This window comes from Cetorhinus maximus, chromosome 28, assembly GCF_964194155.1.
Source record: "Cetorhinus maximus chromosome 28, sCetMax3.hap1.1, whole genome shotgun sequence".
NCBI lineage: Eukaryota > Metazoa > Chordata > Chondrichthyes > Lamniformes > Cetorhinidae > Cetorhinus > Cetorhinus maximus.
In genome coordinates this window covers 10027182-10043421 of record NC_135906.1, presented here as the reverse complement: position 1 = coordinate 10043421, position 16240 = coordinate 10027182, and the positions used below count along the sequence as shown (strand labels likewise).

The following is a 16240-nucleotide window of genomic DNA, read 5'->3' as shown; positions in this document are numbered from 1 at the left end:
AAATATTAAAACTAAATTTCGGCTTGGGGAGTACTCGTCAGTGAATTCCCACTTGCCCCAAATTGCCAACTTTCAGCACTCTGTTAAAAAAGAAAGCACTCTTTCACGACTGCTCTAGCTCCCCATTCTCAGAGTTCAGCCTGTGCGGCCTGTCCTCATAATTCAACACTTAGAGCCCTGGTACCATGTATTCTGCTGAGTCTGTGCTGCACCCTCAATTAGCATTAGACAGGATTCATGCAGCATGGCACGTACCCTGTGCTGCATCTATAGTATGAGGTGGGGGCAGTGGGCTGGTGAAAGGGGATGCCGCTTGGTTTGCCGAGGATCCTAATGCACGGAAGACGTGTGTGAGGAGTCAGGCGTGTAAGCTGACTGGCTATCAGCTACAAAATGCGGCCACCCAGCAGCATTTGAAAGCAAGAGGTTTGCCCTTAAAGGAGGAAACCTAGCCAGGATGTTGGGATAATAGAGGGGGTACACCGCAGATTCAGTAGGCCACTCAGTCTAAGCATTGGAATCGTCGATATCAATGGGCTTGCCTCACAGTGACTCACATGGAGATCTGTGATCTGGAGCTGTGAATGCAAAAAGCCAAGACCCATGCAGACATTTTCTTGATACCTTTAAGTAACGTGGCCACTTTGAACCACTCTGCAGAATTAAAGTATCACAGCGGGGGTCCAATGTAACACTGACCAGCCAAGCCCCAGTATAACACTGACCAACTAGGCCCCAATGTAAATTCTGACCAGCCAGGTCTCACTGTAAACATTGAAGTCAGACCCCAATGTAAACACTGACTACCTAGGCCCAATGTAAACACTAACCAGCCAGGCATCAGAGTAAATACTGACCAACTCGGCCCCAATGCAGCCAGACTCCAACAGAAACACTGACCAGCTAGGCCTTGATGTAACATTGCCATATAGACCCCAATATAACAATGACCAGCTAGGCCCCAATGTAAATCTGACCAGGTAAAGGCCTCAATGTAAATGCCAGTCAGGCCCCACGTAAACACTGACCAGCTAGGCCCCAATGCAGCCAGGCCCCAGTATAAACACTGACCAGCTAGGCCCCAATGCAGCCAGGCCCCAGTATAAACACTGATCAGCTAGGCCCAAATGTAACAATGACCAGCTAGGCTCAGTTGTAAATACTGACCAGGTAAAGGCCTCAATATAGCAACTTACCAGTTAGGCCCCAATGTAAATACCAGATAGGCCCCATTGTAAATACTGACCAGTCAGGCCCAAAGGAAAAAAGTACTGACCAGCTAGAGTCCAATGTAAACACTGACCAGCTAAACCCCAGTGTACACTGCAGCAAGACCCCAATATAATAAACATATAGTATCCTGGGCTTTATTAATAGGGGCATAGAGTGCAAAAGCAAAGAGGTTATGCTGAATTTATATAAGACACTTGTTAGACCTCAGGAGAAGTTGGGACTGTTCTCCTTGGAGAGAAGAGGCTGAGAGGAGATTTAATAGAGATGTTCAAAATCATGGACAGAGTAGATAGGGAGAAACTGTTCCCACTGGTAAAATGATCAAGAACAAGAGGACACAGATTTAAAGTGATCTTCAAAAGAAGCAAGTGCGAAGTGAGAAAAAACTTTTTCATACGAGTAGTTCGAGTCTGGAATGCACTACCTGGAAGTGTGGTGGTGGCAGGTTCAATCGAGGCATTCAAGAGGGCATTAGGTGATTATTTAAATAGAAACAACGTACAGGGTTATGAGGAAAAGGCAGGAGAGTGGCACTGAGTCGTAATGCTCATTCAGAGAGCCGGTGCAGACACGATGGGCTGAATGGCCTCCTTCTGCACCGTAACAGTTCTGTGATTCCGTAAATACTAACCAGCCAGGCCCCAAATAATCACAAACCGGACCCCAATATAAACACTGACAAACCCCCAGGCTCCGACGTTAACAAAAACTAGTTAGGGTGCCAAGGTAAGTGAAGGTCAAGCAGACCCCAAGTTAAATAATAATTAGCTAGGGCCTCAATGTAAACACTAACAAGTTAGGCCCCAAAGTAAGCAATGACCAGCTACACTCCAGGTAAGTGATTACCATGCAACAGGGCAAATGTTTTACTCTGTCCAAGGTGAAGTTGAATGAGTGTCCTACTACCCTAGATCTCCCTGCAATGCTCCTCCGAGCAATGTCCAATCCCAGCCGGAATGATACAGACCCATGTCTCTCAGGAGTCAGCTACTTGTTGTACTGTAACCTCATTCCCTTTCTCTGGTTCCCTCCCCAGGTGCACAAGGAGTACAGTAAGTGCCTGCGGCACGCTCACTGCTGCAGCCGCCCCACTGCCGGCGTCTCCCACGGCAACCTGAAGACGTCCACCATCCGGAACAGCAGCCGGTACTACACTGGTACTCAGGTACAGAATGCTGCGGCAAGCAGGAGGATGGCTGAAAAGGTCATTTTTTGACAGGGTCGTGTCTAGTTGGATTGTGTTGTTTTTCCGTTTTCTCAGACGATCGGTTCTTCCGCAATCAAGCTGTGGGTGTGAATCATCCTGAAAAAGGCAAGGCGTTCCATCAGCTAGGGAGGGGTTACGATTGCCCCTACCCCTGAACTGCTACTAATGCAGTACCCCCCCGTCCCCCCGCTTTCCCAATGTGGGGTGATAACCTCTCCTCAGAAACTGTCCCCTAATAATGTGGGGAGCCCCACCTCATGTTTCTGACAATGTGGATAATCCCCACCCTAAAAACTGCTTCCAGTTGGTCTATGTCCACCAGCATAGTGCAGTCACAGAAAGAGATTAAACCCATCAAATTTATACCTAGCTTCAAAAGCAGCTGACTCTTCACAGATGTTGGAATGGCTGGACACTAAATACACTCCACTTCCAGGGATAATTCATCCATGTGCTCCAAATTCTTCTTCTTTGGTCAATAGTACAGACTTGGGCCTGTTACTAGGTCGATGCTGCAGCCTCAGGTCTGTTGCTAGGTGGATGCTGCAGCCTCAGGCCTGTTGCTAAGCGGATGCTGCATCCTCAGGCTTGTTCCTAGGTGGATGCTGCATCCTCAGGCCTGTTGCTAGGTGGATGCTGCAGCCTCAGGCCTGTTGCTAGGTGGATGCTGCAGCCTCAGGCCTGTTGCTAGGTGGATGCCGCAGCCTCAGGCCTGTTGCTAGGTGGATGCTGCAGCCTCAGTCCTATTGTTAGCTGAATGCTGCAGCCTTGGTCCTGTTGTTAGCTGAATGCTGCAGCCTCGGGCCTGTTGCTAGCTAGATTATAGCCCTCACCCCAGTTATCTCTCTGAGAAATTCCCAGTGTTCTCTCTCTCAGATGGCAGAAGGGAGCAGTGAGAGCTGAGACAGTGGGAGGGTTTGCCTGGTTTTATTTGCTTCCAGGTCCAGCCTGTCAGCTCTTTCCAATGAGAACTCACTGTACACACCATCCTGACTTGGAACTATATCACTGTTCCTTCATTTATGCTGGTACAAAATCCTATCACTCCCTCCCGAACAACGTTGCGGGTGTACCTACGCCACACAGACTGCAGCTCACCACCACCTTCTCAAGGGTCGTTAGGGATGGGCAACAAATGCTGGCCTAGCCAGTGATGCCCACATCCCATGAAAGAATAAATAATAAAATAAAATCTCCTGGAGCCGTTCTTGAATCAACAATTCAAACCTGTTCGCTTTTATTTAAACGGATGCCGGGAGCCATCGTCTGAGAAACCATGGTGATGTGTCGTGTTCTTGCTCCCCAACGCTCCCAACTTGTGCTTTAGCAGTGCAATTCTATGTCCTTGTCTCTGCTCTCTACTGTGCTTGTTCCACATCTCCTTCAGGGAGTTTAGTCACCTTCATGCACACCTGTGCAAGGTGAATGGCCACAGGTAAAAGCTACAATGGCACCCGAGGAGAGTTACTGCTGACTTAGTGGTGAGGGGGTCTGTTTCAATGTGACAGTGTTGGGGCGGGGGGCAGGGGGGGTAATCCTACCTGCACACATTAGAGTGGGGCTGGCGAGTTACGTAGATCAAAATAAAGTGTGGTTTAACCCAAGGCCCATTAGAATGAGGCAAAGGGACTGGCGAAATATCCGTGCTTGTTAGAATAAGGTGGCGAGGTTATAGATACCTGTAGCCAGAAGAAGCCTCGAATAGAGCAGAGATTTAACCGGCGCTTATTAGAAAGTGGGGGGAGCTTCATCTTCTTTAGGGTTAGATTCATGACCATTTCTTTACCCCTTCCCCCAACGCATCATGGCGAAAGGGACATTGTAAGAATGAAAATCCCACTGCACTTCTACAAGACCCATATAAATCCCGTCATTTCATTGCCGTCCATTTGCATCCATCTTGCTTCTAAGAACACCCCGTGTTCCCAAAGGGAATAAAGGAGGCCCAGAAAGGCCACCTGATCAAGCCTAGTAAGCCTCGTGTCATCATCTGTGGCTCAGGGGTTAGCACTCTCCCCTCTAAATCAGAAGATTGGGGGGGGGGCGGTGTCAGGGCCCCAATCCGTCATTCAGTCTGACCCTCACTTTCCGATGAGGCTTTAAATAAGGCCCCGTCTACACTCTCAGATGGATGTTAAAGTTCTGAAGGGTACAATTTGTGGAAAAATGAAGATGTTCTCTCTGGAGTCTGAGGCCAATATTTATCCCTAAACCAACATCGCTAACAACAGATGATCTGGTCATTATCAGATTGCTGTTTGTGGGAGCTTGCTGTGTGCAAATTGTTTTTTTTTTATTCATTCTTGGGGCATGGGCATCACTGGCTAGGCCAGCATTTAATGCCCAGAGTGCATTTTAGAGTCAGCCCAATTGCTGTGGGTGTGGAGTCATGTGTAGGCCAGGCCGGGTAAGGACAGCAGATTTCCTTCCCTAAAGGGCATTAGTGAACCAGATGGGTTTTTATGATAATGGTCATCACCAGGCTTTTAATTCCACAATTTTATTGAATTTAAGTTCTATTATCTGCTGTTGTGGGATACAAACCCAGGTCCCCAGAGCATTACCCTGGGTCTCTGGATTACTAGTGCAGTGACAATACCGCTACACCACCGCCTCCCCCTCATTTCCTACATTCGAACAGTTCAACACTTTAAAAGTACTTAATTCGCTACGAAGCGGCTTGTGATATCCTGAAGCTGTGAAAAAAGATCATTCCTCACCCCGTCGTTTAGGTACCCTCCCCCCAGAGCAGGCATCCCGCAGGGATAGTCATTCCTCAGGGATCGTTTATGAAAAACTCCAGGCCATAAATGGGTTTTCAAGCGGTTTTTATGTTTGAGTTTTGCTGTCGTTTGCTCAGAGAGGATTGTCTGCTACTGCCAGTTTGTTTCTCCAACTGTGCTGTGGTTTCCCCACTCCCCCACTCCCCCCAGCCACCACCCCCCCCACCGTCTCCCCATCCCCCACCGTCTCTCCCCCCTCCCTCCCCCACCCCACACCATCCCCACCAGCAGTAGCAAAGTTTTAGGCCTTGAGCTAATGAACAATGACCTCCGCTTACAGAGCCGGATCCGGAGGATGTGGAACGACACTGTTCGGAAGCAGTCAGAATCTTCCTTCATGGCGGGAGACATCAACAGCACTCCGACCCTAAACCGAGGTGAGCCTCCAAGCAGTGAGCGACATATTGGGGCTCACGAAAGCTGTTGACATGTTCATGGGCGTTGTGGGGTGGGGGAGGGGAGCACGATGTGGGGGGACACCAGTTGTCCGTATGGAGGTCGCAGTTCTCTTCCTGATGATACCTGTGCTCTTTAACACTAGGGTGGTGGGAGGGTTTGGTGGGGTGAGGCGTGGCGGGGGGAGAGGTTGGGGGTTGGCAACCATGTCCAATCCCACCGTTTCCAGCCATCATTCCCTGCAGCCTGGCCCTTGAGGAGCAGGTAGCTCAGTCTCGCTCACTTGTCGAGTTTAGTAAAATAAAAACAGAAAATGCTAGAAAAGCTCAGCAGGTCTAACAACATCTGTGGAGAAACAGAGTCAACGTTTCGAGTCTGTTTGACTCACCTTCAGAGTCGTACGGACTCGAAACGTTAACTCTGTTTCTCTCTCCACAGATGTTGCCAGACCTGCTGAGCTTTTCCATCATTTTCTGTTTTTGTTTCGGATTTCCAGCGCCCGCAGTATTTTGCTTTTATCCTTGTCGAGTTTAATAGTTTGAAAAGGGATGCCCTTAACACTGTTTTCTCAATGGTGAATTAAGTCGGAAATTGGAGCATCAACATCTGTTAGTTTCAGCAACTTGGAAGCATCTGAGCACTGATGTGATCAGCGTTTTTAGAGGAACATAGGCACAGAAAGAGACAATTCAGCCCTTCAATCCTGTTCCAACAATTCAATGGTTGATCTGTATTTTAACTCTACCCATCTTGGTTCCATAATCCTTAATATCTTCGTCCAACAAAATTCTGCCAATGTAAATTTTCAATTGACCCCCCCTCCCCCCTCCCCCCTGCCCAGCCTCAACAGCTTTTGGAGGGGATAGAGTTCCAGATTTCTACTCTGCTGTGTGCAAATAAGTGCTTCCTAACATTAACCCTAAATGGTCTAGCTTTAATTTAAAGGCCATGTCCCTCTTGTTCTGGACTCACTGCACCAGAAGGTGGTTTCCATCTACCTACCCTACCAGGTCCTTCAATCAATTTAAACACCTCATTAGATTGATCCTTAATCTTCAAGGGAATACAAGCCTAGTCTATGCAGCCTGTCCTCATAATTTAACCCTTCTGACCCCATTAGCATGCTGGCGAATTGCACAGCACCCCCTCCAAGGCCAACATATATGGGCCCCTAAAGTTGCATGGTGGACGCCTAAACGTCCCATGAAAATGTCCTCGGCCCAACTATCTTCAACTGCTTCATCAATGACCTTCCTTCCATCATAAGGTCAGAAATGGGGATGTTCGCTGATGATTGCACAATTTCAGCACCATTCACAACTCCTCAGATACTGAAGCAGTCCATGTCCAAACGCAGCAAGATCTGGACAATATCCGGGCTTGGGCTGACAAGTGGCAAGCCACACAAGTGCCAGGCAATGACCATCCCCAATAAGAGAGAATCTAACCATGGTAATGACATTCAAAGGCATTACCATCCCTGAATCCCCACCATAACATCCTGGGTTACCACTGATCAGAAACTGAACTGCACTAGCCATATAAGTACTGTGGCTACAAGAGCAGGTCAGGGGCTGGGAATCCTGTGGTAACTCACCTCCTGATTCCCCAAAGCCTGTCCACCATCTACAAGACATAAGTCAGGAGTGTGATGGAATACTTTCCACTTGCCTGGATGAGTGCAGCTCCAACAGCACTGAAGAAGCTTGACACCATCCAGGACAAAGCAGCACACTTTGTTGGCACCCCATCCACAAACCTTCACTCCCTCCAGCACTGACGAACAGCGGGAGCAGTGTGTACCATCTACAAGATGCACTGCACCAAGGCTCCTTAGACAGTACCTTCCAAACCCATGACCGCTACCTCCCAGCACTGTGGGTTGTAACTACTCAACGTGGACTGCAACAGTTCAAGAAGGCAACTCACCACCACCTTCCCATGTGCAATAAATTCTGGCCCAACCAGCGAAGCCCACATCCCATGAATGAATTTTTAAAAAACCTAGAAGGATAAGGGCAGCAGATGCATGGGAACACCACCACCTGGAAATTCCCCTCCAAGCCACTCACCATCCTGACTTGGAAATATATTGCCGTTCCTTCACTGTCGTTGAGTCAAAATCCTGGAACTCCTTTCCTAACAGCGCTGTGGGTGTACCTACACCACATGGGCTGCAACAGTTCAAGATGGTGGCTCACCACCACCTTCTCAAGGGCAATTAAGTATGGGTGATAAATACCCATCATCCTTTATTTAAATTTAAAAATTTAAAAATCTTGGACGATCTTGATCATTAGCATCTTGTAGAATGTCCTCTCGTATTCTTCCCCACTGTGGATGTTGGGCTAGCCAAGTTGTAATGATTAGTGTGGCGTTGGTGTGTTACAGTTCACTCAGGGAGTCCGTGTTGCTGTGGCAATATGCACTTTTCCATGCATGTCGCAGTCTGGAGCTTTGGATAGTAATGGTCGAGGCTCCAACATTCTCTCCATCGCACGGCTGACCAGGAATCTCTCCCTGCTCTTACCGCCTGCCCTTGGCGTGTGTTGGAAGGATTTACAGGTTGACACTCAGCCTGTTGTGAACGCACCGTCCTTGGCCATCAAGTCCTGGAGTGGGACTCAAACCCAGAGCTTCTGGCTCAGAGTCCGGGATGCTGCCTATTGCAGCACAAGGACCGCAATAAATCAGTTGCGTCTTACTCACTTCTTGAATTATTGGAAATGTTTCCATTCTCCAGCAGCCAGGTACAAACCCAATGGGCGGAATGTTATGGCCCCATCGTGGCAGGGGGAGGGGAGGGGGGGCCGTAAAATGCAGTGAGCCGTTCAAAAGTCTATTAACTTCAGCGGACCGGAAAATCCCACCAGCGTAAAATTCCACCCAATGTTTAATCTAAAAATTATCAACCAAAGCATCACTAATTTCCTCCAAGGAAATGACTGAGGCCAATATTAGCGAGAAGACATTTAACGAATGTGTGGCATTCTGGACTTAGGTAGAGGGCTCAAAATTTTCAAACAACACAGGAATAGAGAAGCTGATGAAGAGTGGAAGTGTTTCCAGGAGGACATTGACAGGGTTAATCTTTTTGGCAGATAGATTTTGAATGAAATTTAATGGGAAGAAATGTGAGATGCTCTTTCAGAGGGAGAATGAGAGGAAACATGCACCAAATGGTAAAACTTTGAGAAGAATGGAAGAGACTTAGGGGTTCAGATATGCAAATCTTTAAAAATGGAAGGGGAAATTAAGAAAGCTTTGAACGAATGATCTGCAGGACCAGGGTTTTATAAGGAGGACCACAGAGTATAAAGAGATAATGGATGAACCTGTACAAACTAGCCCCTCTTGCCTGCTTCGCTATGTTATAAGGTCATGGCTGATCTTCACTCTCAACTCTACCTTCCCACTCGATCCCCACCAGAAGGAAAAAACATTAACAACTGGGAAAAAAGAATACTGGTCCGAACTGGTCTCATATATCTTAAAATGGAACACCAGTAAAAACTGGAAAATAAAGTACTGGTCTGAACTGGTTTTGTATACCTTAAAATGGAACACCAGGATAAACTGGGAAATAAGAGTACTGGTCTGAACTGGTCTCGTATACCTTAAAATGGAACACCAGGATAAACTGGGAAATAAGAGTACTGGTCTGAATTGGTCTCGTATACCTTAAAATGGAACACCAGTGAAACTGGGAAATAAGAGCACTGGTCTGAACTGTCTTTTTCCTTCTGGGTCCATATCCCTTCGGTTTATTTCTTCCTTCATCCTCACTTCCCCGATCTCTGGAGAGAGAGAAACCTGTCATCAAAACTATTCTGGCTGAAGGTGACCAAATTGAAAAGTAACTTGAGAGTTTTCAGCATTTTCTGTTTTTATTTGAGCGTTCCAGGGCCTGCAGTAATTTTGGTTTTGGCCTTCTGTCTCTTCCTCACTTCCTCCTGTCTCTAAGTTACGCTGTTTCTCTTCTTCCCCCCACTAGGAACTATTGGCAATCACCTGCTGACCAATCCTGTTCTGCAGCCTCGTTCTGGTGCCAGCCCCTACAATACGCTATTGGCCGAGTCCGTTGGCTACAGTGCTCCCTCACCCACTGTCTTCAGCTCACCAGGTTGGGGATGGAACTTTTTTTTTTCTGGCCTCTCAGTTTAATCGCGCAGCCTGAAATAGCCCTCTGCTGGATCTGTAATTCACGTTGCATATTGAACCTGTAAGAATCCTGCACCCTCGCATTAAAACTATGCTGCTCCATTAGGCTGGTCATTACAGGCCCAAGCATTGACAAACCATTCACTTCACAAACTGCTGACGCTGGTGCCTGCAGGTAACTAAAGCTGTAGGAATGGGAACCTCACCACTGTTGAAGTCCCACTCCACGGACTTAAGCACAAAATCCAGGCTGACTCTCCAGTACAAAACTGAGGGAGTGCTGCACTGTTGAAGGTGTCGTATTTCAGGTCAGGTGTGAAGCCAGCGCCCTTCCAGGTGAACTCGAATATTGTCTAGCACTCAGCAAAGACGAATAAGGGGCGCCTCCTCAGTATCCTGGTCTATATTTATTCTTCATCCAACGTCACTAGAATGGATTATCTGGTCATTATCACATACCTGTTTGAGGAACCTTGCTGTGTATATGTTGACTGCTGTGTTTCTCTAAAGTGTAATAATGACTAAACTTTAGAAGTGCTTTGCATGTTCTGGTATCCTGAGATCATAAAAGGCCCTTTATAAGTGCACCTTCTTTCTTTCAAACTTACAGTTAAAGGAACAAAGCTCCCCTACCACTGTCAGAATCAGTAATAATTTAGAAATGGGGGTCTCCGGGAGGTAACTGATGAATGGGAGTTCTGATAACTGAAAAGTGTGGAGGTCCCTAAAACTGTAGGAAATGTAGAGCCTACAACTTAAAATATGGGGTCCATATAACCAAAGGAAGAGGTGATCTCTTAAACTGTGAGAAGGAGCAGTCCACACAATGGCCAGAAGATTTCTTACGGGCACATCTACCTTGCTGTGCAACACAACCCTCTTGGGCCCAGTTTGCTGCTGGCTATTAATAATCTCCATTCCTGGGATGGCTGTTGGATTGCCATGTTGCTGATTCATTAACGATGGATACCCGAGCACTGAAACTCTCCGTGTTCACGATTAACAATTAACTAAACTTGCTGGTGATCCGTTTGTGCCTCCTGCTAAAATATATTTACATTTCTAATTAATGCTCTGATTAAATGTCTGCTTGAATTTGACTTTGCAATCTCACTACTTATTGTCTCTTTTCTCCATGTGCTTTCATAAAGGGACCTACAGAGAGACAAGTACGCCAGTTAAGCTCGCATTTCCTTGTCGAATGTAACTGTTTCACACTAAGGACCCAGGCCTTCCAATATTTTTTTTAACAGTCTCCCCATTTCTTAACGTTTCTGAATTTCTCCTATTGGCTTATGGCAACCCAAAGCTCCCAGAACCCAAATTATGACCCCCTGAAACACCACCAAACTTGGCTGCATCTCTGACCTTTAACACTTAGCCCAGTTTTCTCAGGTTGGAATGTCTATGGATCATGATTCAAAGCAGAGTACAAATACACCGGGGCCCCCAGTACTCGTAACTGAAGCTCTGGCTGCTTAGCCATTAGCAATGTGTCCATCAATCCCAATTAAGCTGGCAGCCATTCGCAATGTGTCTATCACTCCCAAGGTGGCAGCCATTTGCAGTGTGTCAGTCAGTTTCAAGCAGTTTCAGATTTCTAGCATCCGCAGTATTTTGCCTTTATCTGCAGTGTGTCAGTCAACCTCACACTGGCAGCCATTTGCAGTGTGTCAGTCAGCCCCAAGCTAGCAGCCATTTGCAGTGTGTCAGTCAGCCCCAAGCTGACAGCCATTTGCAGTGTGTCAGTCAGCCCCAAGCTGGCAGCCATTTCCAGTGTGTCAGTCAGCCCCAAGCTGGCAGCCATTTGCAGTGTGTCAGTCAGCCTCAAGCTGGCAGCCATTTCCAGTGTGTCAGTCAGCCCCAAGCTGGTAGCCATTTGCAGTGTTTCAGTCAGACCCAAGCTGGCAGCAATTTGCAGTATGTCAGTCAGTTCCAAGCTGGTAGCCATTTGTAGTGTATCAGTCAGTTCCTAAGCTGGCAGCCATTTGCAGTGTGTCAGTCAGTTCCAAGCTGGTAGCCATTTGCAGTGTGTCAGTCAGTTCCGAGCTGGCAGCCATTTGCAGTGTGTCAGTCAGTCTGTCATGGGCAGGAGAGAGTTTAATTTAAACAGCCCTGATTTCTCCTCTCACCACCGGTCCATAAACAGCAAGGTATTTTTGATTTCCCCCTTTATACGTGGTGGCGTATTTTCTCAACCCCTCAATTTTGGTGTGATCCCATTCTCTATTAGTAACTCTACAGCAAACTTGAGATAGGATGAACTAAAAGGGTTGATTTATTTGCACACACTCAAACACAAGAGATGGGGCACTATGTAATAAAGGCGGGAAAGAGAACAGAAAGAGGTACAGGGCAAAGACCAGAGACAAAATAAGAATTATTATTTCACGTAAGTCCAGAGTTCAGAATCAAAGTTATCAGGAAGATATAATAATTTCCATAATGTTATTGGAATTTATTGTAAAATAGAGTAATAGCGGGATGTGTCTATGTCTTTGTGTGTGTGTGTGTGTGACTTAATTGAATTAGAGGCAGCTAGTCTAAGTGTTTTGATGTAAGAAGAGAAGTTAGGTTTGAAATGTTAATTAGGTAAACATGGGAAGTTTGAGAGTGTTAAGTATAAAGGAAACATTTGCATTTTTAAACAAACTATAGTGGCTCAAATTCAAAGGAAGGGGTGTAATGTATATCTAGGCAGTATTTATTTTCCCAAACATTACTGGTGGAATTGATATTTTGGTGGATTTTTTATTAGTGGAGGTAAAGTTCAAAAGACATAGTGAAACAATGGGAATTTGCATTCAAAGAGAAAAATATGTATAAAGGAGAGAAGACTGTTTGTAAGGGAGGCAGTCTAAGATTCAACAAGTGTGAAAAGCCTTCAGCATCTATGCCTCAAGTTGCTGTCTTCAGAGACTGAAGCTAAGAGAACTCACTTTGATTTCGACTGTTCGGGGTATCATTTACTTTGCCTGGGTCTTTTAAAATCTATATGTGTCTTACTGTTGCCTTAACGAAAGTGTAACTGGGAGTTAGATTGATTAGGGGATTTAGAAGTATCATAGTAATAATTTGTAGATCATTCACTCCCATTCCATTCTCAAACCATTCCCAATCACTCCCATTCCATTCCCAAACATTCTCCATACGTTTCTCAATCAGTCCCCATTTCCCTTTCCAATCACTCCCCATGCATTCCCAATCATTTCCTCCATGCTCTTCCCCCCTACATTGAGCGACACTCGAGAGAAACAATGGGGATGGGGTAAGAATTAAAACCGGTTTTAAATATAGCTTTCAGCCGACGATCTTTTTTCCCTCATTTGCTTTGGGTTTTTTTTTCCCTTTCTGCAGAGCACCCAGTGAACATCACCAGGGACCCGTGTGCGGTGGACACGCTGCCTCTCAACGGCAACTTCAACAACAGCTACTCCTTCCGAAACACTGACTTCACCGCCGACAGCACCCCTCTCGCTGACTGCCGCCGTAACCTCAGCGACGCCGCCTTCGAGAAGATGATCATCTCCGAGCTCGTCCACAACAACCTGCGACCAGGCAGCAAGACCCTCCCTGGCGAGCAGGGAGCACCGGTCAGCGGGGGCGGCGGCGCAGGAGGAGGTGGAGGAGGAGGAGGAGGTGGTGGTGGTGGAGGGGCCACCAGCAGCGAAGACGACGCCATCGTCCCCGACGCCCCCTCGCTGACCCAGGAGGACAACATCGAGATCGAGCTGATGTACAAGGCCCTGGAGGAGCCGCTGCTCCTGCAGCGGGCCCAGTCGCTGCTCTACCAGAGCGACCCGGAACTAGAGGAGTCCGAGAGCTACACCGCCGAAATCACGGACGGGCTGGACGGGCAGCTGCAGTCCCCGAACAGAGACTCCCTCTACACCAGCATGACCAACCTCAGAGACTCCTCCTACCCTGACAGCAGCCCGGAGGCGATCGGGGAGGCCGCGCCCCATTCCCAGGGCAACGACGAGATCTACTACAGCTCCAGGCCCAACCTCGTGTTCAGGAGCCAACTCCAGGCCTACTACCAGTCCAGGAGAGGTAGCAACGACGGCTATGTGGTGTCAGTCAATGTGGATGACTCTGTTGCAGAAAGTGACGGACAAATGCAACTGGTAACTAGTCTCTGAAACGAGAAGTGGGGTTGGGGAGGGGGGGTTGGTGGTGGTGGTGTGTGGGGGCAATTCAAGGACCCGGGTATAGGGTACCCTTAATTCTACCAGAAAAGTACGGGCTGTGTGATTTGTACAGAGGACCAACCTTGTTGGAGCAGGGGCTGCCGGTTTTTTTTGGGGGGGGGGGGGGGGGGGGTTTTGTTGTTGTTGCTGTTGTTGTTGTTGGAATGTACCGGATTGTTTTTTTTTATTAAAAAAAAACACACCTTGGGGATCGCCAGAAAGAAGAAAAAAATAATAATAAATTACTACCTCCAGCCGACTTTCTCCAAACCCCCACCACCCACCCCCTCCAGGCGCAACTTTCCAGTCAGCCAGACGTCCAGTTCCGCCAGCAGCCGGCTACCGGGGTGGGTCGGTGATGGTGGTGGTGGTGATGATGGTGGTGGTGGTTTGGGGTGTGGAATCCATCACCTCCTTCGTAGGCGGTGGGGGGGGGGGGGGGGGAAGAACAGACGGTGTCCCAGCCTTGACGAACATCGCAGCCTCGCTCCCTCACACGCCCCCGCACGATGTTATGAGCTCGGAAGCCAAGGCGGGAACAGCCAGCTCCGCCTGAAGGCCTCTCCCACGTTTCCATGGAGCATCGGGAAACCAAACGCAACGACGGAAGAGTCACCAAGTGTGATCCAGAATCGCGGGCCGCTTTCAACAAAAGTTCAGGGCGATTGACAAACAGCTCCCTTTCTATTTCGTGAGCCACCGAAAAAGGCCGGGACCTCCCCACTTTCATCCGCTTGTCGCCGGACTCCCCTCAACCGTCGAGGTGGGGGGGTTGTTGTTGTTTTCTTTTCTTTGGCAGGTAACTTCCCGAGAGGTAACGTGTGTGGAATCTTTTGCTGCTGAGTTGCCTGGGGGCACAGCTTCAAGCTGGGGGGCGGCGGAGGGCCGGGGGGACCCCCCTCCTCCCCAACAGCAGCCTTCGCACGCACGACTTTTGCTGTCCGTCCGATCCAATCCCCTACCAAGGGCGAAGCGTCTCGTCAGGCCCCGCAAGGAAAATGGCGGCTGCCCGCTTGACAACAGGCACACGTGCCTCGACCTCAGCCCCGCGCCCCAACGCACGCGCCGCTGCCCTCGCTGAGGGGGGCGGGGCCTATATCCCGGATTGCAGAAAACGGGAACGCACGCGAGCCAGCCAGCGAGCGAGCGAGCCTCGGTTTCGGCCGAGCCTCCCACCCGTCAGGAGCGTTGAGTGAGAGGGGGCGGGGCGCAAACACGTGCGCGCGGCGCGTGCAGGGCGGATCCCGCTCCCCAAGGCCGCGGTCCACAGATCGATGTAAATAGAAAAATGAATTCTCCACCCCCGCCCCCCGCGTTCCGTGCGGGAAGCCACATTTTTGGGGTTTTCTTTTCCGCCCCCCAGCCGCGCCCCCCTCCCCCCTGTTTTGTCCCCTCAGCTTTCTTGCCACTGACCGACAGAAAGTTAAGCTGTCCATCCATCGCAGGCTGGGCCCCTGAGGCCAGGCCTCTGTTGCGTAACCAGGAAGTGACATCGACGTTAATGCATCTCTCATGGTCCGTGTGTTAGACACCAGGAGGCTGCGATTGGGGTAAGCTTTGACCTTCTGTCCCCGAAAAAAAGGACGTACTTTCGCCTCAACTTTTAAGAAAAGAGTCTTGACGACGGATGGGCCCATTATTATTATTTTTATTTTTTGGTTGTGGTTGTAGGTCGTCATTGATCCGTGTCATTAACACACACACAAAAAAAAACAATGCACAAAGTGTTTAATGTCCTCTTAAACCCTTTGAGTTCTCAGAGCACAAAACCTTTTATAATCTCGTCGTGTCCCTGAGTATAGAGAAGGAGGCAGACCAGACTTCCATGTTCAGAAGTTGCCTTTTGCCCTCTTCAGAAAGGAGGGACTTTTACAAATGGTGTGTGTGTGTGTGTGTGTGCGTTTAAAGAAAAACAAAACAAAAAAAAAAATCTTGCCAATATAAGCTTTAGACACAAGGGTGTCACGCACAGTCTGTTAACAGCACTTTCAATATTGATCTGACATAAGATGCAACAACTCACATCGTTGGCCCATGTTCAGTGGGCAGCCAGTTAAACTTGTGCTTCTTTCCTTCATCATAATTGCCATGGAAGCCGACAACTGGGCCCAGGTTTATGCTCAAGGTATGAGATGGACTCCCAGGACCTGCTCTGTGCCATTGGTTTGGAGGGTCCTAGCCTGGAGGACCCCCTCCCCGCCCTGGTGAGGATCCAAGACCACCCTGAGTTCCCTGGTGTGGAGAATCCAAGGCCAGCTCTGATTTCCTGG

General features: G+C 48.4%; 1 protein-coding gene across 1 annotated transcript in view; it reads left to right on the top strand.

Annotated features, from left to right (window-relative positions):
- LOC144668756 (adhesion G protein-coupled receptor L1-like) overlaps positions 1 to 13927 on the top strand; it is a 153445-nt gene extending 139518 nt beyond the window's left edge. The window contains exons 17-21 of the mRNA XM_078531087.1: positions 2270 to 2398; positions 5504 to 5600; positions 9614 to 9742; positions 10932 to 10949; positions 13138 to 13927. Coding sequence (XP_078387213.1) covers positions 2270 to 2398; positions 5504 to 5600; positions 9614 to 9742; positions 10932 to 10949; positions 13138 to 13922 — 1158 coding nt within the window. The 3' untranslated portion in view covers positions 13923 to 13927. The remainder of the gene's footprint in view (positions 1 to 2269; positions 2399 to 5503; positions 5601 to 9613; positions 9743 to 10931; positions 10950 to 13137) is intronic.
- Positions 13928 to 16240: the final 2313 nt, after the last annotated feature.